The sequence below is a fragment of the Zingiber officinale genome, chromosome 7B (genome assembly GCF_018446385.1).
Source record: "Zingiber officinale cultivar Zhangliang chromosome 7B, Zo_v1.1, whole genome shotgun sequence".
In the NCBI taxonomy this organism is placed as follows: Eukaryota; Viridiplantae; Streptophyta; class Magnoliopsida; order Zingiberales; family Zingiberaceae; genus Zingiber; species Zingiber officinale.
This window is the reverse complement of record NC_055999.1, coordinates 26,982,487-27,008,759: the sequence shown is the minus strand read 5'-3', so window position 1 is coordinate 27,008,759 and position 26,273 is coordinate 26,982,487. Positions and strand designations below refer to the sequence as shown.

Genomic DNA, 26,273 nt, shown 5'->3' with positions numbered 1-26,273 from the left:
GAGTTTGTTGCTAGATGTCTTATCTGTCAGCAGGTGAAGGCTGAGCACCAGAGACCTGCTGGTTTACTTCAGAGGATCCCTATTCCAGAGTGGAAGTGGGAGCATATTACTATGGATTTTGTGGTAGGGTTGCCTAGGACTCGTCGAGGCCATGATGCGATTTGGGTAATCGTTGACCGATTAACCAAATCCGCACACTTTTTAGCGATCCGGAAGACTGATTCTCTGGATCGATTAGCAGAGTTATATTGTCGAGAGATTATCAGATTGCATGGAGTTCCGTTGAGTATTATATCTGATAGAGACCCGCGGTTCACGTCCCGGTTCTGGCAGAGTCTGCAGCAGGCCTTGGGCACACAGCTCCGTTTCAGTACGGCATTCCATCCGCAGACAGATGGGTAGTCAGAGCGGACCATCCAGACTTTGGAGGACTTGCTGAGGTCTTGTGTTATGGACTTCGAAGGCAGTTGGGAGGACCACCTGCCCTTGGTGGAGTTTGCCTACAAAAACAGCTATCATTCGGCTATCTAGATGGCACCGTTTGAGGCGTTGTATGGTAGACCGTGTCGGACACCCACCCTTTAGGAGGAGGTTGGGGAGGCCCAGCTGTTAGGACCTCAGAGAGCTCAGCAGGATGCAGAGTTAGTTCGTACTATCAGACGGAGGATGTCAGAGGCTCAGGACCGTCAGAAGAGTTATGCTGATCAGAGACGGAGACCCCTGGAGTTCTCCATTGGTGATCATGTATTTCTTAGAGTTTCACCAACGAAAGGGGTGAAGAGATTTGGTCTCCGAGGTAAGCTAGCTCCCCGATATATTGGGCCATTCCAGATCTTGGAGAGGATTGGAGCAGTAGCTTACCGTCTGGCGCTACCGCCATCTTTAGCTGGCATTCACGATGTATTTCATGTATCTATGCTGAGGAGATACGTATCCGATCCGGCACATGTTCTGTCAGATATATCTGTTCCTACGAGGAGGTTCCGGTACGGATTCTGGACCGTAGGGAGCGTCAGCTACGGAACAAGACGGTCCGACTGGTTAAAGTCGGATGGCAGCATCATTCTAACGAGGAGGCTACGTGGGAGCTGGAGGATACGATCCGAGCATGATACCCCCATCTTTTTACTTGAGGAATGTGGGTTAGAGTTTCTCCAGCATTTATACTGCATGGTTATATTTCAGTGTTTGCTATTGGTTATAGCGAAATTTGGGGACCAAATTTTTATTAGTAGGGGAGGATGTGAGATCTCGGAAAATTTAAATAATAAGGTTATTTGAGAAATAGCCTTATAGAATTTTTTTAGAATTTTTAGAAATTTTCTGAGAATTTTTCGGAGCTCGTACGACGAGTTTTGAGGGGATCAATTCCGGGTACAGATAAGGTCTATTTGGGATACCTATTTAGGTGAGGAAATGTTTTTAATTACAAATCATTTTCTTTTCCTTTAATTCATTTTCCAAATCGTCGTTCCCACATGTGCCCGACTTCTCCTCCTCCTTTTTCCCCGATGTCTTCTCCCCTCTCTGCCCCGACGCTATCCCGATCTCCTTTCTTCTCCTCCTTCCCCGATGCTGCCCGATCCCTTCTCTCCTTCCTCTCGTCTCTTCTCCGACGCCGACGACGCCAGGGAGCAGATTGCTGGCGGAGGTCTTCTTCTCTAGAGACTCACCAACGTCAAGCTTCCTTGGCTACCAGCGGCCGATTCCCTCTGCCCTTGACCGATCGTACCAACATCAATCGCCGGTGCAGATTAGGGCTCGGAGCACAGAGGTGAGGAACTAGCTTCGATTGTTCTTCTTCCCTCTTCCTTGTGCAACCGTGCCCTAGATCCCTTGCCCTAGATCCCTTCTGTCAGCTCCGATCGATCGTCGCGAAGGCAAAGGTGTGCCCTAGCTGTATTCTTGAAGGTAAGGCATCGCCGATTCTTACTTTTGATTTCTTTGATTTAATCCGATCGATTCCAATCTTGATTCGATCAGGAGGTGAGGCTCTGATCTAGATTGTGGGGGTTTTCTTTCGGTCCTGAACAAGGAGGGAGAGGTCGGATCTAATTACTTGCTGTCTTGGACATCTCCATCTTGCTGTGATTGAGGCATCAGTTGAAGGTGATGAGATCAATTGAGTTGTCGAGCAGAGGCTTGAAGGTTTATTGTGTGATCCGGTTGTTTCCAGTAGATGATGAGGTGCTATTCTGTGGTGTTCCTGATCAGTCATCTGCTTGCTTGATTTCTTCTTGATCCGATCAATGGAGAATCTAGTAGGTGGTTGTTCTATGAATTTTCTAGTCCCGGCAACACTCCAACAGCAGCAACATTGTCTAGCAGCAACATTACTTAGTGTTGTGGATCAACAGGACAGGTATTGAATTGCTATTCATGTATTGGATTAATCCCTGATTAGTTGATACATGATGTGTAGATTTGAATTAGGGTTATGTTGATTTTGATTAGATTTAATTACTTAGATTAAATTAATGGAATGATTAGGGTTAAGACAATTAACCCTAGTCAACTATTCGATTTAATCTAAGATTGCATTGCTAATCTAATTGGTGATTAGGGATTAGGTAACTAACCCTAATTGACCGTTAGATTAATTAGGTAGGTTGTGATCGATGTGATTAGGGTTTTGCCCTAATTTAGTTTTGGAAATTTTATTTAGCTATTTCATTTGGATTTAGCTAAATAAAATATATATATTGTTTGACACAGGATTCTGATTCGAGACAGGAGTCTCGACGTCGACTTTGGATTGCGTGATTTGTACCTTCTATTTGAGGCGGGTACCCTTTGACTTATCTTTTGATACTGTCTTATGACATGTATAGTTTATATATGGTTACTAGTGATAGATGGTAGATTTATTTCTTCCCTGGTCTTAGCTTAGTTGATACCTATCACATGCTTCTACTGTTAGATGCTTTACATTAGTCTGGTTTACTTTTATCTCTTGCCATGTGTATATGTGTTCATGGTTATGGTTACTTATAGTGCTTATCTACCCATGATTAGATGCTGGAGATACTTGTTATATATTGTTGGATTCATGTTGTTTATATCTCTGTTATATATCTGCGTTTACCTTTTTGGCACCTACGTATATGGAGGAGGATACGTTCAGGTATGACATTCTGTAGCCGCATGCACCATACCGCATGATTGCATGCTGGGCGATGGACGACTCCATTATTGTTGAGCTCGTCGGCCGGCTACATGAGGGCCTGCACACAACGTGTCTACTGCATGGGTAGTGGCACAGCACTCAGGGTGTGTATGGCAGGTTGCTCGGTGGTGCACCGCCGGGGTGCTCATGGGTAGCACGATACAGCGGGGTTGCAGCCCTGTCATCGCGTACCGGGAGTTGAGAGCATTGCGCTCCCTCACTATGTTTGAGGTAGGAGGATAGGTGTACTCCGACAGCATCCCGTCCACTCGGTCACTCTTCAGGGGTAGTGATGGCAGAGTGCACGGTGTCACAGCCCTACCCACGCGGTCTCACCATTGTGTGTGAGATACAGACTGGCGTCAGGGGTGACCATGTCATATTGCATCATATGCACAGATTGCATTTATTGTGATTGTTGCATATTGGATGATGCACTTGGGTGACTGCATATGATTGACATGCATACAGGATACATGCGTATTTGTTCTGACTATCTTTATCTGTGTATGTCCACAGTCATTCGCCCAAGCCTCGTAGGTGAGTACAGTTTATTTCAGTTATGCATTTTTTATTATTCTTGCTGTAAACTGTATTACATGCTTCTGGTTACTCATTACAGTTTATTCAGCTATGCATACATGTTATATTGTTAGGAGACTGTACTGTAGGTCCTATGGTTTAGGAGACTGTACCTTAGGATATTATTGGTAGTTATATGTTGCTATACATATCTATTGGATTACCTGCTGAGTTCTTTGAACTAACCCCGTTGTTACTATTTTTCAGGTTGAGGCTGTCAGGAGAGATTCCAGTCGCTAGCCCCATTGTCGCGAGGATTTTCTTTGTCGTATTATATTTTGCTTTTGCATCTTATATACTTGTATTGTGGGTTTGTATTGTGGATTTTACATTGAACATTCGGGTTTGCTACTTTTGTTTTCCGCTGCGGTTGTATTTTCATTACTTCGTGGATTTGTTTTCTTCGTTGTAGTGGAGTAGGCTGTTTACATATATCTTCGAGGTTCTATATCGTCTTTCCTTATTAAACTGTGTGGATTGATCATATATTATATCTGTGTGGAATGTTGATATAAACTGCGTGGTTTGTTTCTTAATTGTATTGTATTATTCCGGCCGTGTGTGGCCGAGGTATAGAGATATATGTATACTGAGCTTCATATTGTCCGCCGTACAGGGGAGATGCTGCCGAAATTTCTTCGGACAGGGACTACCTGGGGCGTGACAAAGCATGTTTTAGGTTTCAACACTTTGATCTAAACCTCATGTTTCATTTTGGCCGAAACCTAAAGAGTGAGGTTCTAGACTTTTTGTTGCAACATGAAGCATGAATTGTAAACTTGACAACCATAAGTGACCACAACTCCCTATCTTGGCCGAAACTTGCAAGGAAATCCCTAAGTTTTGTTTCAACAACCTTTAAACATAAAGCGTACGAAACTATTGTATTGCAGGTGAGGGGATACTTACATCTCTCGCTTAATCCCCTAAGAGAAGTAACCTTGGTTGTAAAGCTTTTCCTAGAGAGAAACTCCTTTGCTTGGTTAGGCAATGGTGAGGAAGGAGAGGTTTGGGTTTCGGTGGAGAGGAGGGAGGAAGAAGAGAAGAAAAATGAAACTTTCTCTTTCTTTTCTCCTTTTATTCCAAATGAAAGGAAGAAGAAAAAATGAATTTTTTCCTTCCCTTTTCTTTTACTCATCCTAAATGAAGGGAGGAAGTAAAACTCTCTTTTCATTGTAAGAAGAGGAAAGAAACTTGGACTTCTCCTCTTTAGTGAAGAGAGCCTTCACTTTCCTTACCTTTAACCATAATTTCCCTCTTTTCATATTAGCACACCCCTGCTGGGGCTACTGGTTATGACATGGAACCACTTACTAAGAGGTCCAAGGTTCAATCCTTGGTCATGCCTCTTTTTGGTTCTTTTTATTATATATTTTTTTTAAAGAAGAATCCACATGAAACCTATTTAATCATGCATAAATTTATGTAAAATTTCTAGGGATCCTATGGGTGTTACACGACCACCAAGAGATCTCCACACAAGATGCCGCCGGCCACCAAGAGATCTCCACACAAGATGTTGTCGGCCACCAAGAGGGAAAACAAAGGAAGAGAGAAGGACAAGGGCCGACCACCAAGGATTGGAAGAGAGGAATAGAAGATGTGTTATCTCATAAGGAACCCCCTCTCTCTCTTTTATAATCCTTGGTCTTGGCAAAAAAGGAAAGTTTTAAACATAATTAAAACTTCCTTATATTCCTTGCCAATGACTAAAAAGGAAAGTTTTAAAACAAAAAATTAAAACTTCCTCTTATACTTGTCATGGTCGGCCACCTACTCGTGCTCTAAACAATGAAAGTTTTAAACATAAAATTAAAACTTCCTTATTTGTTTTCGGTAAGAAATTTTAATTAAAAAATTTCTCTTTTAAATCCCTTGTTGGTTATAAAAGGAAAATTATATAAATTAAAATCTCTCTTTTAAAACATGTGGATGGTTACAAAAAAGAAAAATTTTATCAAAAATTAAAATCTTTCTTTTGACTACAAATAAGGAAAGATATCAAACATTTCTCTTAATCCTTTGTAGAAAGCTATAAAAGGAAAGATTTAAAATTTAAAAACTCTCTTTTAAAATCATGGCTTCCATAAAAGGAAAGATTTTAAAAATTAAAACACCCTTTTAATTTTATGTGGCCGACCACCTAGCTTGGGCTCCAAGCTTGGCCGGCCATATAACTTGGCTCCAATCCTTGGCTTGGCTGGACCTAGCTTGGGCTCCAAGCATGGCTTAGCCGGCCACAACAAGATGGGTAAGAAGCTTGGCTCTAAGTGGATATAAGGCTTTATAAATAAGAGGCTACAACAGGGACCGAGAGGAGGAACTGGTTTTGATCTCCCGATGAGCTTGAGCTTCCCGTGTTCACCCAGAACACTCAACTCAAGTTCATCAATAATATCTCATTCCACTAAAGAGTTATTATTGCACTACCACACCAATACCATATTACAATATGAGCTCCTTCTTATCATGAGTGTGTTAATCTCCCTGTGTTTGAGATATCGAATGCCCACTAATTAAATGAGTTACTGGCAACTCACTTAATTAATATCTAGCTCCAAGAGTAGTACCACTTAACGTTATTGTCATGTCAGACTAAGTCCATCTACAGGGTTTACATGACAATCCTTAAGAGCTCCTCAAGGGGACATTATCAACCTACATTACTAGGACACAATTTCATTCTATAACTAACAATACATCATTTAAATAATATCATTTCCCAACTTATTAGGCATATTGATTTAACGAACTAAATCGCACCCTTTGATAAATTATAGAAATAAATATTAAGTATACGTGCTTGTTATTATATCATGATTAAGAGTTCACACTTCTATAATAACAGAGGTCTTGTTCTTTTTAACAGTCAGTATAAAAAAGACAACCTCAAATGGTCCTATTCAATACACTCAGAGTGTACTAGTGTAATTTTATAGGCAAGATAAACTAATTTCAAATTACACTACAACCATTCCAATGGTTTGTCCCATTCTATCTTGGTCATGAGCAACTATTTATAATTTATAAGGAACTGATAACATGATCTTTTGTGTGACACCACACACCATGTTATCTTCAATATAAATTAAATGAACAACTACACTTAACATATAAATGTAGACATTTGACCAATGTGATTATTATTTCAAAATAAATATTTATACAAAAGGCTAGACTTTTAGTATACACTCTAACAGTTAACATCTGTATGAGGTTATTCCAAGTTTAACAAAGGAGATTTCTAGAGGAGCTTCTTCAATACCTTGGATTAACAACTACCTAGATTGTAACCAAGTAAATCTAGCCTTCTTACTATTTTCTTAGAAGTTGTTAATTTTTTGCATTCTTATTTTGTTTAATTAATTGTGCATAAATAATCAAATCCAAAACATTACAAAAGGACTTATTTAATTTTTGTAGGCAATTCCCCCCCCCCCCCCCCTCTTGTCGGCCCTACCGGGAACAACATAACTATACAAGATGAATATTGCTATCTCAACTAACTAAATGGTTGAAATCTATCTGCAGAAAGTCTCAATCTCACATTATGTGATTCCATTGAAAAGGAGGAAAATATAGTATCAAGATATTTCCATGCAGGTGAATCACAAGGATGACACATTATACCTCCTTTGTGCTCATTCTCATGATGCCACATCATGTGGCAAGCTGTAGTGGTAGATGTTGGGATCTAGCATGCTAAACATGCAGAAGCGCAGTGGAAAAATTACTAGATTCTCTATCCAGCAGATCCATGCGAAGGGAAGAAACATTTTCAGATAATAATCTATACTAAGCTACATGATAGGATTATACATTTGTTGCGTGCCCTTCGTAATCCCGACAACAACCTTTCTTTAGATGCAGATCTCAGCGCGTTCAAGCATCCGCGCCTCTATGGTATCCACACAAACAAGCCTTGGCTTTGCTTGTCTCACAAACAAAGCAAAATGGAGAAGAAATCACAAGGTTGTGCTAGCAACCACAATGGTGATTTCGGCCAAGAAGGGGAAGGAGGAAGAAGAAGAATGCCAAGGGTCTCAACACATGAAAACTCTAGAAAACATATGAAAAGTATCATCCAAAATGATATTTATAACCATCCCATGGTATACCAAGAGTCTTCACCCTTTCATCTTCTAATCTAATGGCTCAAAATTAACCATTCAATCCAATGGTTTAATTTTGACCATTCAACTTCCTTGGTGAACTCAAGTTCACCCAATGAGTCCAACCCATTGATTTTCAAGTAACTCGACTCAATCCAACAATTGGATCCCTTTGAGTCTAACTCAATGAGTCAAATTTGGATTACACTTAATCCATTGATTCATTACATGAATCCATCTCCATATCAACTTGTTCTTTGTGTGTGACCCTATCGGTTCTTGTAACGTTTGCAATGTACTCAAATCAACATTTGCGATACATAAACAATGAGTGTCATCTAGAAAGGCATCATTGCTACCCAAGTGACAAGAAAGTCGAGATCCGACCTAACCTGTTCGTGGCTATTATCTTGTATGACTTGGTCCCTCTATCCCTAATATCTAGATTGATCAATGAGGTATAGACCGTGTCATCCTCTTATCAATCTTTGTGTTTCTTGATCTCCAAGTAGACACACTTAATCAAATAATCTCAATATCTCATATTGACTTATTTACACATGGTCATGCTTTCTTGTGTCCTACTAATCAAGGGGCCCACAGATATCGCTTTCATTATATGGAAGGGATAGATCTCATCTACATCACTCACATCTCTCCGCATAATTTATTGCATACCCAGTGATCAACTTTAAAGTCCACCCTGTTACGGGTGACATTTGACGATACCAAAGTATACAACTTCTTATGTAGGGAACCGTAGTGACTTTAGGTCTAAGGACTATTCATACCAATAGTCAATGAAAATGTTTATGATATTCATACGACGATCCATAAAATATTCTCATGGCAGGTCATTCAGTATATATTCTCTAATATATACCCATGTGTCAACCTGATATCTCATATCCATGACTTGTGAGATCAAGTCATCCGCTGACCTACATGCTAGTCTCAATGCATTAATATTGTCCTTTTATATTAATGCTCGACTAGGAATAGTTAAGAGTAGTGTTCTCTACAATATCTCACTTTCAATTAAACCAATTGATATACTGTAGATAAGAACCTACTACCCAAAGATATTATTATACTTATTGAATTGGCACTAAACTGAAATAAATATAATAACCATAACCTTTGCCTTTTATTAATAGTGATGTATGATACAAAATAAGCCCTTTACAATCATCTTAAAATTGGTACTAGGGCTAATACTAACAGTAGATGCATATAAGAGTTGAAGTCTAGAAATTAACAGGGAGTAATACATCATTTTCCAAGTAATATTTTTCTTCTTCTTCCCTGGTATGCGAGTATGATGCTTATAACAAGGGTGAATACAGATTCTGCATTCAATCAATTTGCTATTTTCATTCTAAAATATCATACAGTTGTTTAAACAACAATCAATTTTTTCTATAGGTAAACCTAAACCCCTAACTAATTTCTTTATACTATAGAAGCTATCAATCATTATGATATCTACAAGGAACAACTCTGATATTAATTGACACATGTTATCATAACATATTTCTAAAAAATGATGTTCTACTTTGAGAATGACCAGAAGGAATATCTTTCCACACTTTCTTTCACTAGCTTTTAACATTTTATTTAGTTGCTCATATTTAGGAGTTGGTATTTTATATATATTGGAATAATCAACTACATTCATTGTTGTACATCGGTAAGTACATGGAAATATCATCAAGTAATAAAAAATATCAATACACAGGGATTGTTAATTAAGCACTAGCAACTTCACAAAGTAAGTTATCTATACAATCAAAAGGGTTGGTTGTTGGTCATACACACTTGAGAGAGAGATTGAGAGAAGAGGGAGAGGGAGAGAGGGAGAGAGAGTTAGAGGAGCAAGAGAGAATGAGCCCAAGTGAGAGCAATGGAGAAGGAGAAGTTGGATTTGGGAGAGATTCTAGGATTTTGATTTCACTATGATGCTAGTTAAAATCCCTATAAATTATTCATCTCTCGAACTCCTTGCTTACACTCTTGTAGGAATTCTAACCAGAGTCCAATACAACCTTATGAAGGTCGCACTAGAGAGTTTACATCAAGTTCCAATGCTAATAAGTAAAGAAATCACTCTAAAAGGTCTGGTTAAAGGGATATCCTAGGGCCCCTCGGTCATACAATCACTAGAGTTATCTCATTTACTTTCTAACATTAGATTAATGATATTAAGTAAAGAGGTAACTTAGAAAGTCCGGTTAAAGGGATACCCTCTGCCCTCTATCACAGAGCCCCCCCCTCCCCCTAAGTTATACAATCTCTAGATTACACAAGTCACTTTCTAACATTTAGTTGGAGGAAAACCCATCAAACTCTAATTAACTTCCCTTTAGAGAATTCACCTCGCTCTGTTTCAAGATGATACTCTAGAAAGCCTGGTTAAAGAGATACCTTCTATTACAAGGCCCCCCAGTCATACAATCCAAAGTACCTCCTCTACACGGTGACCAATCCTCTACATCTAAGTGTAATAACCTAACACACATTTCATTAAACACATACAAGGCACAATACAATAGAACAAGTCATAAACATTTATTGAACAAGGAAATGAGTAATTATATAGTTCATACATCTACATCACATATAATTACTCTCTACATCCTAAGAATCAGAGGATTGCACCATAGTAAAGAAGAAACAACTGAAAGACATGAAGAATAACATTCTACAACTCAAATTATAAAAAAAAAGGAGAAGAGAAATCTTAGTAATGTGTTGCTGATCTTCTAGGTTGAACTTCTTTCTTTAGAGGTGGATGGATCATCAAGAGGATGAAGATGGCGGTTCTAAGGTTTCTCCTAGAGGGCAAATCCCTTCTCCAAGGAAAGGGCCAAAGCCCCAAAACCAAAGATAGGTCAAAAGGGGAGAAAAATTCCCTTTTATAGGTGAGGTACACAACCCCCTCACTTTCTCCACCACACGATCATGCCTCAAGGCATGGTCATGACGTGTGTACTATGGCCCAAGGCAGGTACAGTCGTGCCTCAAGGCATGGCCTGCCCGTAGACACGACCTGCCCATGGATTTCATTGGGAAAGGGGGGCACGAGCGTGCCTCTGGGCACGACCAGGCTATGTCTTGCTATAAGTTGAAGAGAAACATCCATGCCTTTAGGCACAACATGGCCGTGTGTTCTGCTTGGAGACCTGGCATAGTCATGCCTCTAGCATGGTCAAGTCGTGTGTAACTCCAAGGAACAAGGCATGGTTGACCGGTGTGGACTTCTGAGTCTATGCTCTGGGGAGAAACAACCATGTCTCCAAGAGACATGGTTGTGTTAGCTGGTACACGGCTGGCACAACCTTGTTTTTCTATTCTTTCTCCTCTGAAGTTGCTCCAATGTGTGTTCTTCATCCATTTTTGCTCTAAATAATGTCCTATTAATAAAAATATGCAAAGAATATATCTTTGAACAAAATAAGTAATTATGTCAATACAATGATGAAATAGGATGTGATAATGTAAATCATACTCAAGAAATACAAGTAAATGTGTGACAAACAATGCATAAAAATATATATAATCTACACACATCATTCATCACATCGTAAACCATTGATTACATTGCAATATCATTAGTTGATGATTCAGGCACAGTAACAGTTGTATTAGATGATGAACCACCAAAAATCCTTACTGGTTCATACAAATAAGGCTTTATATGACAGTATCAGTTGCAGTAATTTGACACAAAACTATTTAGCAAAGTTCACATCATGGAAGGTTTATTTCTACATTTACAATGATATATAGACATCGTAACTCGACATCTTTCATACATTCTGGATGACTCTTAGCAGAGTCCACAAACTATTCAACTTTGGCAATAAAATCGTTTACGATAAATTCATTTTCTAATTGATTATACAACCAACTTTTTTTCATATATATTGTTACCTGATGAGAATACAATTTGGAGTATTATTAAACTTGTACAATTTGAATTAAGCTTAAATAAAGTAATCAAATATAATACTATAATAATTAAATAAACCAATCCATTTTCTTCACATGGTCTTTTTATTAAACTTAATTAAATTATATAAGTTGTTAAATATAGTGAGAGCATCATGAGATCAATTCATACCCAAGGTCTTTCTATCATATTAAACTTTAGGAATGTGTATATAATAACTTATAATCAATTTCAAGTTGTCTAAATATTATTTTAAGTGTATGGTGAGGTTTCTATTTCTTCTAATTTGTATTTGTTACCGATTTGGGGTGATAATTCATACTATAATAGGTTAAATAAGAATACAAAGTATATGAGTTACTAAAACTATTAAATTAAGGATTAAAAATATTTAAAAAAAATCACATATTGAACTTCTAGTATGTAACAACCTAAATCATAAAAAACCTGGATTTCATATTAGACTAATAATATATATTATCATGCATTCAGTATTCAAGAAACCTATAAATCATATATATAATTGTAAACTATAGAGTCTTTGTAAATCTTATTTGTAATAGTCATATATTATCTTTCATGTTCTAACCAAAAACAATGAGTTTTAAAAATAATATAGATGTAAATATACCAACACTAAAATAACAAAATTACTATATTATGTTATAGATCAAAATATTATATTAACCTACATATATATATTGTTTAATAAATTATACCTAAAGATGAGAAGTCGAAGATGAGTAGTTGGAGAGGAGTAGAAAATGCAATATATTATAAATTATAAAAAAATAGCTAAAATCAATCACAACATAGGAGTAGCTGAGCTTGTGACTGGTCAAGCTCATAGCCATTAGTTAGCGACTGGTCAAGTTCACAGCTGGACTAAGTTATCGGTTGTGAGCTAGCGGCTAGCCAAGTTATCGGTCGTGAGATGGCAGCCAGCCAAGCCAGCTGCCAAGAGCTGGCAGCCGCGAGCTAGTGGTCGTCCAAGCTAGCAGTCACGAGCTGGCACCCAGCAGCTTGGTCGGTCGCGAGCTTATAGGTGTCCAAGGAGAGAGACAACGGAGAGAGAGGAGCGTACCTAGATAGGAGATGTCACAAGAGAGAGAGGACACTGGAGAGAGATGCTGAACCCAATCACTGATCGCCACTAGCCGATGGAAGAGGAGTCAGGAAGGGAAGAGGTACACGTAAGAAAAATTAGGGCTCTACTGTTGGAATTGTGATTCCATCAGCATTCCCTGATGAAATCATAATCCCGTCGGTAGCTAGGATGGAACTTCCTAACAAAATTGAGATTCTGTCGGTAATCTCCGATGGAAAATCAATTTCATCGGTAGCCACGGGGTGGAACATCCCGACGAAATTGAGATTCTGGTGGTAATCTCTAACAAATTACCATTCCGTAGGGAATCCCTGATGGAATCTCAATTCCATCGGTAGACATCAGATGAAAAATTAGGGATATTATGCACACACCCCACTTATATCTTTGGTTATCGATGGAATCATAATTCTGTAAGTGTTTCTCAACAAAATCTCATTTCCTCAGGATTTTATAAAGGAATTATATTTCATCAATATTCCCATTATTAGTATTAGCCCTAAGAGCTAATTATGAGATGGTTAGGCTTTTCAGATTACGCATGGAGTTAGACTCAAATGAATCCACTCATTAGATTAAGCACTCATTGGATTGAGTCCAATCCGAATTAGACGCATTAGATTAATGGGTTAAACTCATTGGATTATTAGATTAATGGGTTAGATGTTGGTGCGGGAAGCATCCGACGATCGAACTCGTGTTTTGATAATAGCAAAGGATTCAAAGTTAAGGTGTTTTGTATTCTAACAAGTCTACTTGAGGATTTCAGGAAAGTCCTAGCTACGGTTAGGCAAAGGGAAAACCCCTAGGGGGTGGTAACCCTAGGTCATAGGGGGTGGTAACCCTATGCGGAAAAGTCTTGGCAGGTCGATGACTTCAGGCAAAAAGTCCTAGGGGGTGGTAACCCTAGGTGGAAAGTCCTGGTGTCGCGAACCAGGTGAAAGACTGGACTAGCCGGGAAGCGGATGTCCAGCAGAAAGTCTGGAAGTATCGAGTGCTGAGCAAAAGTCCAGTCGATCTGGAGGATCGCACTGGCGACAGGTAAATCTCCTGAGTGGAGTAGGTGAGGACGCGTTCCCCGTAGAGGGAACAGTAGGCGTCGGGTCTACCTAGGATTTCCGGTCGAAAATTCGAAGTCAGACCCGGACAGTCCGGGGACTGTCTTAAACATTCTTTATTATCCATACTGTTATTTTGTGCTAACTTTGTGTTGCAGGATAGTGTTTGGGACTAACATATCTTGCAGGTGCAAAATAACGAAGATTTGCCGCGGATGAACAATGTCCGAGGCGCCTCCATGAGGCTTGGAGGCGCCTCGGGTTCAAAATCCTGAGATGGCGCGAGGAGCAGGCTTAAGGCGCCTTGGATGGGTTGAAGGCCCCAGGTAGTCCTTGTCCGAAGAAATTTCGACAACATCTCCCCTGTACGGGTGACAATATGAATCCAGAATACATATATCTATACCTCGGCCACACTCGGCCGGAACAATACAATACAAATAAGAAATAAACCACGCCGTTTATATCAACATTCCACACAGTTCAACATATAATCAATCCACGCAGTTTAATATAGAAAGACGATATAAAATCCTCGAAGATATATGTAAACACCCTACTCCACTACAACGAAGAAAACAAATCCACGAAGTAATGAGAAAATCCGCAGCGGAAAACAAAAGTAGCAAACCCGAATGTTCAATGTCCACAATACAAACCCACAATACATGTATATAATATGCAAAAGAAAAATATAATCCGACAAAGAAAATCCTCACGATAATGGGGCTAGCGACTGGAATATCTCCCGACGGCCTCAACCTGAAAAATAGTAACAACGGGGTGAGTTCAAAGAAGTCAGCAGGTAATCCAATAGATATGTAGAGCAACATATAACCACCAGTAACATCCTATGGTACAGTACACTAAACCATAGAGCCTACAGTACAGTTTCCTAACAGTACAACCTACGGTACAGTCTCCTAACAGTATAACAGATATGCATAGCTGAAATAAACTGTAATAACCAGCAATAGGCATAAGGTACAGTTTATAGCAAGAATAATAAGAAAATGCATAACTGGAATAAACTGTACTCGCCTGCGAGGCTTGTGCAACTGACTGTGAACATACACAAATAAAAATAGTCAGAGCAAAAGCATGTATCCTGTATGCATGTCAATCATATGCAATCACCAAAATGCATCAATCATAAAGAATGCAATCCGTGCATATGATGCAATATGACATGGTCACCCCTGACGCCAGTCAGCCGTCTCACACGCGATGGCGAGACCGAGTGGGTAGGGCTGTGACACCGTCCACTCTGCCGTCACTACCCCTGATGAGTGACTGAGTGGACGGGATGCTGTCGGAGTACACCTATCCTCCTACCTCAAACATAGTGAAGGAGCGCAATGCTCTCATCTCCCGGTACACGATGACGGGAAGGGATTCCGGCTGTAACCCCGCTGTATCGTGCAACCCATGAGCACCCCGGCGGTGCACCACCGAGCTACCTGCCATACACACCCTGAGTGTTGTGCCACTACCCATGCAGTGGTCACGCTGTGTGCAGGCCCTCATGTAGCCGGCCGACGAGCTCAACAATAATGGAGTCGTCAATCACCCAGCATGCAATCATGCAATATGGTGCGTGCGGCTACAGTATGTCATACCTGAACATATCCTCCTCCATATGCGTAGGTGCCAATACAACAAACACATATGTATAACAATGATATAAGCAACGCAAATTCAACAATATATAACAAGTATCTCCAGCAACTAATCAAGTATAGATAAGCATCATAAATATCCATCTCTATGAACATATATACACATGGCAAAAGATGAAAGCATCCAGTTCTAAAGTAAAGCAACTAACAGAAGAAGCTTGTGATAGATATCAACTAAGCTAAGACCAAGGAAGAGATAAATCTACCATCTACCACTAGTAATTATATATAAACTACACATATCATAAGACAGTATCAAAAGATAAGTCAAAGGGTACCCGCCTCAAATAGAAGGTACAATCAAACAATCCAAGGTCGAGACGCCCGTCTCGAATCAAAGTCCTGCATCAAACAATATATATATATATTATTTAGCTAAATCCAAATGAATAGCTAAATAAAATCCCTAAAACTAAATTAGGGCAAAACCCTAATCAACACAACCTAAATCTACCTAATAAAATCTAACGGTCAATAAGGATTAGTTATCTATTCCCTAATCTCCCATTAGATTAGAAATCCAATAGTAGACTATGGTTAATTACTTTAACCCTAATCATTCCATTAGACTAATTCTAAATGATTAAATCTAATCACAAACCCAATTCGAAACATAATCTAATTCAACAGCATGTAACAAAATCCCTACACCTTACCTCGAATCTCAGCTGCTGTTGATGCTGGATCACTGATGGATGGGTGGCTGTCAAACCAAAAACAAACAACCTCACAGCCTACAGAACCTCTCTGCTGGATACACCTCACGATCACAGAACCTCACAGCCCTCATCCATCGATCCGCAGCAATCCGATACTTCCTTAATCAAGAACAATAAAGTCATCACAAAGAAAAATCAATCTAACAAGATCCTTGAATCCACATAATTCCAAACATTACCTTAATTGATCGTCTCCAAAAAATGTCACCCGATCTGATTCGTGAAGCAAAGTATCGAAGATACTACTGACCCCCAATCAGCCAGCATCTGCCAAGATCTAGCACCGACCACGAACCTAGGGCACGATTTGGAGAGAATCAAGAGAAGAAGAAGAATTATCGACTGTGCTAGGGCACGAGTCGGAGGAAACCCAAAGAAGAGGAAGATCCGGTTAAAGCTAGCTTACCTACGCCGGGGATCGAGCGGATCTGGATTGATCCAGTGGCGTCGGCAGTCGATTAGAAGAGACGTCGGAGATTGAAGGAGGCGACAGACTTCCCTCCTCGCTCCAAGACCCGATCTCCGCCTGCGACGCCGAGAAGATGAGAGAGATAGCCGAGAGCAGTGACGCGAAGGAACCGGGGAGAACAGAAAATCAGCTGCTAGCGATGTGCTCCTCCGGCGACTCGGTGAGAACGATCGCTGAAGATGAAGGGTTTCCGTCGGCGTCGGTTTCTCCGCGAGAGACACAGAGAGGAGTAGGGAAGAGAGGGGAGATCGGGGAAGGAGGGCTAGGGTTTGGCGTTTGGGAAATAAAGTGAAAAAGAAATGGAATTAATAATAAAACATTTCCTCACTTAAACGGGTATCCCCAATAGGCTTTAATTCGAACCCGAAATTGATCCCCTCAAAAACCCGTCTTACGAGCTCGGAAAAATTCCCAGAAAATTTCTAAAAATTCTGGAAAAATTCTATAAGGTTATTTCTCAAATAACCCTATTTATTTAAATTTTCCGAGATCTCACATCCTCCCCTACTAATAAAAATTTGGTCCCCAAATTTCGCTATAACCAACAGCAAACACTAAAATATAACCAAACAGTATAAATGCTGAAAGGAACTCTAACCCACATACCTCAAGTAAAAAGATGAGGGTATCGAGCTCGGATCGTATCCTCCAGCTCCCAAGTAGCCTCCTCGTCACAATGATGCTGCCATCCGACTTTAACCAGCCGGACAATCTTGTTCCGTAGCTGACGCTCTCTGTGGTCCAGAATCCGCACCGACACCTCCTCGTAAGTAACGTCCGCCTGAATAGGAACTGATATATCCGATAGAACATGTGCCAGATCTGATACGTATCTCCTCAGCATAGATACATGAAATACATCATGAATGCCGGCTAGAGATGGTGGTAGCGCCAGACGGTAAGCTACTGCTCCAATCCTCTCCAAGATCTGGAATGGCCCAATATATCGTGGAGCTAACTTACCTCGAAGACCAAATCTCTTCACCCCTTTCGTGGGTGAAACTCTAAGAAATACATGATCACCAATGGAGAACTCCAGGGGTCTCCGTCTCTGATCAGCATAACTCTTCTGACGGTCCTGAGCCTCTGACATCCTCCGTCTGATAGTGCGAACTAACTCTGCATCCTGCTGAGCTCTCTGATGTCCTATCAGCTGGGCCTCCCCAACTTCCTCCCAAAGGATGGGTGTCCGACAAGGTCTACCATACAACGCCTCAAACGGTGCCATTTGGATAGCCGAATGATAGCTGTTGTTGTAGGTGAACTCCACTAATGGCAGGTGGTCCTCCCAGCTGCCTCCGAAGTCCATAACACAAGACCTCAGCAAATCCTTCAAAGTCTGAATACTCCGCTCTAACTGCCCATCTGTCTGCGGATGGAATGTCGTACTGAAACGAAGCTGTGTGCCCAAGGCCTGCTGCAGACTCTGCCAGAATCAGGATGTGAACCGTGGGTCTCTATCAGATATAATGCTCCAAGGAACTCAATGCAATCTGATAATCTCTCGACAATATAACTCAGCTAATCGATCCAGAGAATCAGTCTTCCAGATCGCTAAAAAATGTGCGAATTTGGTTAATCGGTCAACGATTACCCAAATCGCATCATGGCCTCGTCGAGTCCTAGGCAATCCTACCACAAAATCCATAGTAATATGCTCCCACTTCCACTCTGGAATAGGGATCCTCTGAAGTAAACCAGCAGGTCTCTGGTGCTCAGCCTTCACTTGCTGACAGACAAGACATCTAGCTACAAAATCTGCAATGTCTTTCTTCATACCATTCCACCAATAGGAACGCCTCAAATCACGATACATACGGGTCCCACCTGGGTGGATAGCAAATCTAGAACGATGAGCCTCCTGAAGTAACTCCTCCATGACCGGGTGAGACTGAGGTACATATAATCTACCTCGGAAATAAATAATCCCCTCATCATCTCGTGTAAACTTGGTCTGCTGTCCGAAAGCTATCTGGCTGCTAATGAACTGTAAATGCTGATCTCCGGCTTAGGCCTCTCAAATCCTCATCCTGATCGATGACTGAGCAACCATGGTAACAAGAATACCCTGCTCTGCTCTGTCCGTCCCTGCTCCTCAAGGCCCAACTCGGAGAATCCCTGAATCAAGTCCGTGACTAAAACTCGATGACAAGCTAAAGTCCCTCTGGACTTCCTGCTAAGTGCATCAACAACCACATTAGCTTTACCCGGATGGTAGCTAATAGTGCAATCATAATCCTTCAGGAACTCCATCCATCTCCTCTATCGGAGATTGAGTTCCTTCTAGGTGAAAATATATTTGAAATTCTTATGATAAGTAAGAATCTCAAAAGTAATACCATAAAGATGATGTCGCTAAATCTTCAAAGCAAAGATAATAGCGGCTAGCTCTAAATCATGTACTGGGTAGTTTTTCTCATGCTCCTTCAACTAACGAGAAACATAGGAGACTACCCTACCGTGCTGCATCAAAACAGCGCCCAAGCCCTGAAGAGATGCGTCTATGTAAAGTACGAATCCGTCATCACCAGAAGGTAAAACTAAACCTGGTGCTGATACTAATCTCCGCTTCAGCTCCTGAAAGCTGGTCTCGCAAGCCTCTGACCAAGTGAACTTCACGCCTTTTCTGGTCAGACGCGTCAATGGCATAGCAATACGGGAGAAACCCTCAATAAATCGTCTGTCATATCCAGTCAGTCCCAAGAAACTACGGATCTCCTGGACTGACTTCAGCTGCTCCCAGCTAGTGATAGCCTCGATCTTCTTAGGGTCTACTGAAATACCTCGGCTAGAAACCACATATCCTAGAAAACCAACTGAGGGAAGCCAAAATGCACACTTACTGAACTTCGCATACAGATGATGTCGTCGCAGAGTCTCCAAGACTATGCGAAGATGTTGTGCGTGCTCCTCCTCGGAACGCGAATAGATCAATATATCATCGATAAACACAATAACAAACTGATTTAGGTACTCCAGAAAGATACGGTTCATCAGATCCATAAATACTACAGGAGCATTGGTAAGCCCAAATGACATTACCAAAAACTCGTAATGTCCGTATCTAGTGCGAAATGTTGTCTTCTGAATATCAGAATCTCTAACTCTCAGCTGATGATATCCAGACCACAGATCAATCTTAGAATACACTGATGTATCTCTAAGCTGATCAAATAAATCCTCAATCCGTGGCAAGGGGTACTTATTTCTGATAGTCACTGCATTCAGCTGCCTATAATCGATGCACAACCTCAGAGTACCATCCTTCTTCTTGACGAATATTACTGGAGAACACTAGGGTGGAATACCGTGGGGTTCTCCACAAGGACATCAAAATGCTCCTGCCCATGCATGCCATATACAGATGCTGCATGGGGAGCTGTCCTCTGTTGACGATGCGAAGATTGAGCTTTCGGCCCGCCTCGCTGAGTCCCGGACTGACCAAACTCTCCTCCCGGAACAGAAATCTCGGAAGCCACATGCTGAGCCTTCAGCGAATAGTCTGGGCTCTAGTGCCCATGCAGTTTGCAATAATAGCAAACTGACTATCCCAAGGTACATGCAAAGATGATGTGATCTCGGGACCCACATCGGGTGCAGTGAGAGTTACCGGTGGATAGTTTCCGGTTCTGCTGAGAAGATCGGGAACGTCCTGATGAAGATCATCCTGACTTCAGGGGTCGGCCAGATAACCCAGAAGTACCCTGACCCGTCTGAGTATGACTACTCTGCTGCTGTCCCGTAGTCTGTGGCTACTGGGTCTGTCTGAAAGTCCGATCAGTCTGCTTCCTCTTTTTGTCTACTTTCACTCTCTGATAAGTAGACTCAATCATAAGCGCTCTATCCAGTGCCTTTGTGTATGACGCAATACCAAGACCGGCAATCTTCACCTGTAGATACCCATCCAGTCCATAGACAAACTGGAGCATACGAGATCTGCCCTCGGCCACCAACTCAGGAGGGAATCTGGCCAACCGATTTAAATTCGGCATTATACTCCATCACTGAGCGGTTATTCTGCCGAAAACTCAGAAAATCCTGCCGACGTGTCATCTGATACGCCCGAGGAAAATACTGACTCTCGAATGTCTTCCTAAATCTCGCCTAAGTAATATGCTGCTCGTCTATAATCGAGCGCTACGTGTCCCACCAGATCTCTGCCTCATCTTGTACCTCAAGTACGCAGTAGTAAGCATGACTGAAGGGGGTGCTAGGTATACTGAAGGTGACACCACTAGTGGTACAGTCGAGGTATGTACCTCTGAAGTCGGAACCGTCGGGGTCTTATAATCCGACGTGCCTATAATATCCTGACGAGTGTCCCTGACGTGCAGGCTCGACCCTAGCAGATCTCTCTGAAGACTCTGTCTCCGGAGAATCTATCGCCCTCTTACGGGGCGACCACGTCTCGGTACCGGAACACACGTAGGTGTCATATCTATAAACAAAATGTTACCCAGATATCACTACAGGTATAAAAACTATAAAGTTACCTAATTTACCTATTTGTCGTCTGGAGATATCCTGTTGCTGCTTAGCCCCAAACAGAACCAATAAAACCTCGTCAAAATGCCTCGAAATTCCGAAACGATAAAATCGACGGAAATCCGTACAAATCCAAAAACACCCAGATAAACTCGTAAACTCCAAAATGCAAAAATCCGAAATCGGAACCTGGCTCTGATACCAAAGAAATTGGAATCCGATAAACTCAAAAATCTGGAACAGGTATCGCAAACTTGCTCTGATACCAAAACTATTGTCACGCCCCAGGTAGTCCCTGTCCGAAGAAATTTCGGCAACATCTCCCCTGTACGGGTGACAATATGAATCCAGAATACATATATCTATACCTCGGCCACACTCGGCTGGAACAATACAATACAAATAAGAAACAAACCATGCAGTTTATATCAACATTCCACACAGTTCAACATATAATCAATCCACGCAGTTTAATATAGAAAGACGATATAAAATCCTCGAAGATATATGTAAACACCCTACTCCACTACAACGAAGAAAACAAATCCACGAAGTAATGAGAAAATTCGCAGCGAAAAACAAAAGTAGCAAACCCGAATGTTCAATGTCCACAATACAAACCCACAATACATGTATATAAGATGCAAAAGCAAAATATAATCCGACAAAGAAAATCCTCACGATAATGGGGCTAGCGACTGGAATATCTCCCGACGGCCTCAACCTGAAAAATAGTAACAACGGGGTGAGTTCAAAGAACTCAGCAGGTAATCCAATAGATATGTATAGCAACATATAACCACCAGTAACATCCTATGGTACAGTACACTAAACCATAGAGCCTACAGTACAGTTTCCTAACAGTACAACCTACGGTACAGTCTCCTAACAGTATAACAGATATGCATAACTGAAATAAACTGTAATAACTAGCAATAGGCATAAGGTATAGTCTATAGCAAGAATAATAAGAAAATGCATAACTGGAATAAACTGTACTCACCTGCGAGGCTTGTGCAACTGACTGTGAACATACACAGATAAAAATAGTCAGAGCAAAAGCATGTATCCCGTATGCATGTCAATCATATGCAATCACCAAAATGCATCAATCATAAAGAATGCAATCCATGCATATGATGCAATATGACATGGTCACCCTTGACGCCAGTCAGCCGTCTCACACGTGATGGCGAGACCGAGTGGGTAGGGCTGTGACACCGTCCACTCTGTCGTCACTACCCCTGATGAGTGACCGAGTGGACGGGATGCTGTCGGAGTACACCTATCCTCCTACCTCAAACATAGTGAGGGAGCGCAATGCTCTCATCTCCCGGTACGCGATGACGGGAAGGGATCCCGGCTGTAACCTCGCTGTATCGTGCTACCATGAGCACCCCGGCGGTGCACCACCGAGCAACCTGCCATACACACCCTGAGTGCTGTGCCACTACCCATGCAGTGGTCACGCTGTGTGTAGACCCTCATGTAGTCGGCCGACGAGCTCAACAATAATGGAGTCGTCAATCACCCAGCATGCAATCATGCAATATGGTGCGTGCGACTACAGTATGTCATACCTGAATAATATCCTCCTCCATATGCGTAGGTGCCAATACACCAAACACATATGTATAACAATGATATAAGTAACGCAAATCCAACAATATATAACAAATATCGCCAACAACTATTCAAGTATAGATAAGCATCATAAATATCCATCTCTATGAACATATATACACATGACAAAAGATGAAAGCATCCAGTTCTAAAGTAAAGCAACTAACAGAAGAAGCATGTGATAGGTATCAACTAAGCTAAGACCAAGGAAGAGATAAATCTACCATCTACCACTAGTAAGTATATATAAACTGCACATATCATAAGACACTATCAAAAGATAAGTCAAAGGGTACCCGCCTCAAATAGAAGGTACAATCATACAATCCAAGGTCGAGACGCCCATCTCGAATCAAAGTCCTGCATCAAACAATATATATATATATATTATTTAGCTAAATCCAAATGAATAGCTAAATAAAATCCCTAAAACTAAATTAGGGCAAAACCCTAATCAACACAACATAAATCTACCTAATAAAATCTAACGATCAATTAGGATTAGTTATCTAATCCCTAATCTCCCATTAGATTAGAAATCCAATAGTAGACTAGGGTTAATTACTTTAACCCTAATCATTCCATTAGACTAATTCTAAATGATTAAATCTAATCACAAACCCAATTCGAAACATAATCTAATTCAACAGCATGTAACAAAATCCCTACACCTTAGCTCGAATCTCAGCTGCTGTTGATGCTGGATCACTGATGGATGGGTGGCTGCCAAACCAAAAACAAACAACCTCACAGCCTACAGAACCTCTCTGCTGGATACACCTCACGATCACAGAACCTCGCAGCCCTCATCCATCGATCCGCAGTAATCCGATACTTCCTTAATCAAGAACAATAAAGTCATCACAAAGGAAAATCAATCTAACAAGATCCTTGAATCCACATAATTCCAATTATTACCTTAATTGATCGTCTCCAAAAAATGTCACCCGATCTGATTTGTGAAGCAAAGTATTGAAGATACAACTGACCCCCAATCAGCCAGCATCTGCCAAGATCTAGCACCGACCACGAACCTAGGGCACGATTATGAGAGAATCAAGAGAAGAAGAAGAATTATCGACTGTGCTAGGGCACGAGTTGGAGGAAACCCAAAGAAGAGGAAGATCCGGTTAAAGCTAGCTTACCTACTCCAGGGATCGAGCGGATCTGGATCGATCCAGTGGCGTCGGCAGTCGATTAGAAGAGACGTCGGAGATTGAAGGAGGCGACAGACTTCCCTCCTCGCTCCAAGACCCGATCTCCGCCTGCGACGCCGAGAAGATGAGAGAGATAGCCGAGAGCAGAGATGCGAAGGAACCGGGGAGAACAGAAAATCAGCTGCTAGCGATGTGCTCCTCCGGCGACTCGGTGAGAACGATCGCTGAAGATGAAGGGTTTCCGTCAGCGTCGGTTTCTCCGCGAGAGAGACAGAGAGGAGTAGGGAAGAGAGGGGAGATCGGGGAAGGAGGGCTCGGGTTCGGCGTTTGGGAAATAAAGTGAAAAAGAAATGCAATTAATAATAAAATATTTCCTCACTTAAACGGGTATCCCCAATAGGCTTTAATCTGAACCCGAAATTGATCCCCTCAAAAACCCGTCTTACGAGCTCGGAAAATTTCCCAGAAAATTTCTAAAAATTCCGAAAAAATTCTATAAGGCTATTTCTGAAATAACCCTATTTATTTAAAATTTTCAAGATCTCACATCTGTGAGATCTTGAAAATTTTAAATAAATAGGGTTATTTCAGAAATAGCCTTATAAAATTTTTTCGGAATTTTTAGAAATTTTTTTGGGAATTTTTCGGAGTTCATATGAAGGGTTTTGAGGGGATCGATCGGCGAGCACGAATAAAGCTTGTTTGGGATACCCGTTTAAGTGAGGAAAAGTTTTTATTATATAAATTCCTTTTCTTTTATTCATTTTCCCTAAATCGTCGATCCCTAACTCATTCCTTCCCCGATCTCCCCTGCTCGAAGCCGCACCCTTCTCCCCCTCTCTTCCTCTGTTCTCTCTCTCTCAGGCGAATCAGAGGCGACGGGAGCAAAGCTTCTCCTTCGGTGATCATCCTCATTTGTCGGAGCTTGCTGGAGCATGACGGGACCGGCGGAGTCCAGATCTTCTTCGGCCTCGGCAAGCGGCAGCGGCGGTCGGCCATCTCCGCCCAAATTGGTTTCGTCGTAGGGAAATTAGGGTTGTCGCTGATCTTGGAGGTAAACTTGGTTGGAATTAGGTTATTGTTTGACTAGTGATCTCCTGATCCTTCTTCCCTTCTTCTTCTCGGTTTCATGGATGCCGATTGTACTCGACTGTCGCCATCCAGGGTCGGAGATACTGATTGTGCCCTAGCTGCGATCTTGAAGGCAAGGATCGATTCTTTGTTGTCTGTTCTTGCTCTTCTTCCTTGCCGCTGACTAAGGTCCCTATTGAGGTAGGATTAGGGTGTTGATGATTTATTATTCCCATTGTTTGATCTACGATTTGATCCAAATAATTCTATCAGTGAGGTGTGCTTGAGCTATCGGGCAATGCCTAGAAGAGTTGCTGCTGGATCAGTGATCTCCCTGATTGATCTCTTGTTGTGATTCGAGTGATTTCCAGTAAGGTTGAGTGTCCTGTGGACCTGGGATCGGATTATGTGGCTTCTTAGTTTCGGCAGTAGCCTCACTAGCAGATTTCTTTGTTTCAGCATCAACAGCGGCTGAAGTGAGGTAAGGTGTATAAGAGTTGTTCTCCGTGTATTGAATTAGGGTTAGGTTTGAATTGAATTTTTGGTTGGAACATGTTGTAGATCATGTTTCGAATTTGGATATTTGTAAATGATCATGTGTAGATTAATTAGATTATATGGATTTAGGTTTGATTTGCTAATCTAATGGTTGATTAGGGATTAGGAAACTATCCCTAATTAACCGTTAGAAAGGTTGTGGGATATGGTTTAGGGTTTATCCCTAAATTTCTATTTAGGATTTATTTAGCTATTTGTTTGTATTCTAGCTAAATAAAAGTAAATGTATTTGTTTACACAGGACTCTGATTCGAGACGGGCATCTCGATTTTGGATTAGGACTGGATTGTACCTTCTATTTGAGACGGTACCCTTTGACTTATCTTTTGATAGTGTCTTATGATATGTGCAGTTTATATATACTTACTAGTGTTGATAGTTAGTATTTTCCTGGGTTTAGCTTAGTTGATACCTATCACATGCTTCTTCTGTTAGTTGCTTTACTTTAGAACTGGATGCTTTTGTCTTTTGCCATGTGTATATATGTTCATAGAGATGGATATTTCTGATGCTTATCTATACTTGATTAGTTGC

The 26,273-nt window shown here is 41.1% G+C and overlaps 1 protein-coding gene across 1 annotated transcript in view; it reads right to left on the bottom strand.

Moving 5' to 3' along the window:
- Window positions 1-25,109, bottom strand: part of LOC122004271 (cyclin-P4-1-like) — a 50,075-nt gene extending 24,966 nt beyond the window's left edge. The window contains exon 1 of the mRNA XM_042559185.1: window positions 24,937-25,109. Coding sequence (XP_042415119.1) covers window positions 24,937-25,109 — 173 coding nt within the window. The remainder of the gene's footprint in view (window positions 1-24,936) is intronic.
- Window positions 25,110-26,273: the final 1,164 nt, after the last annotated feature.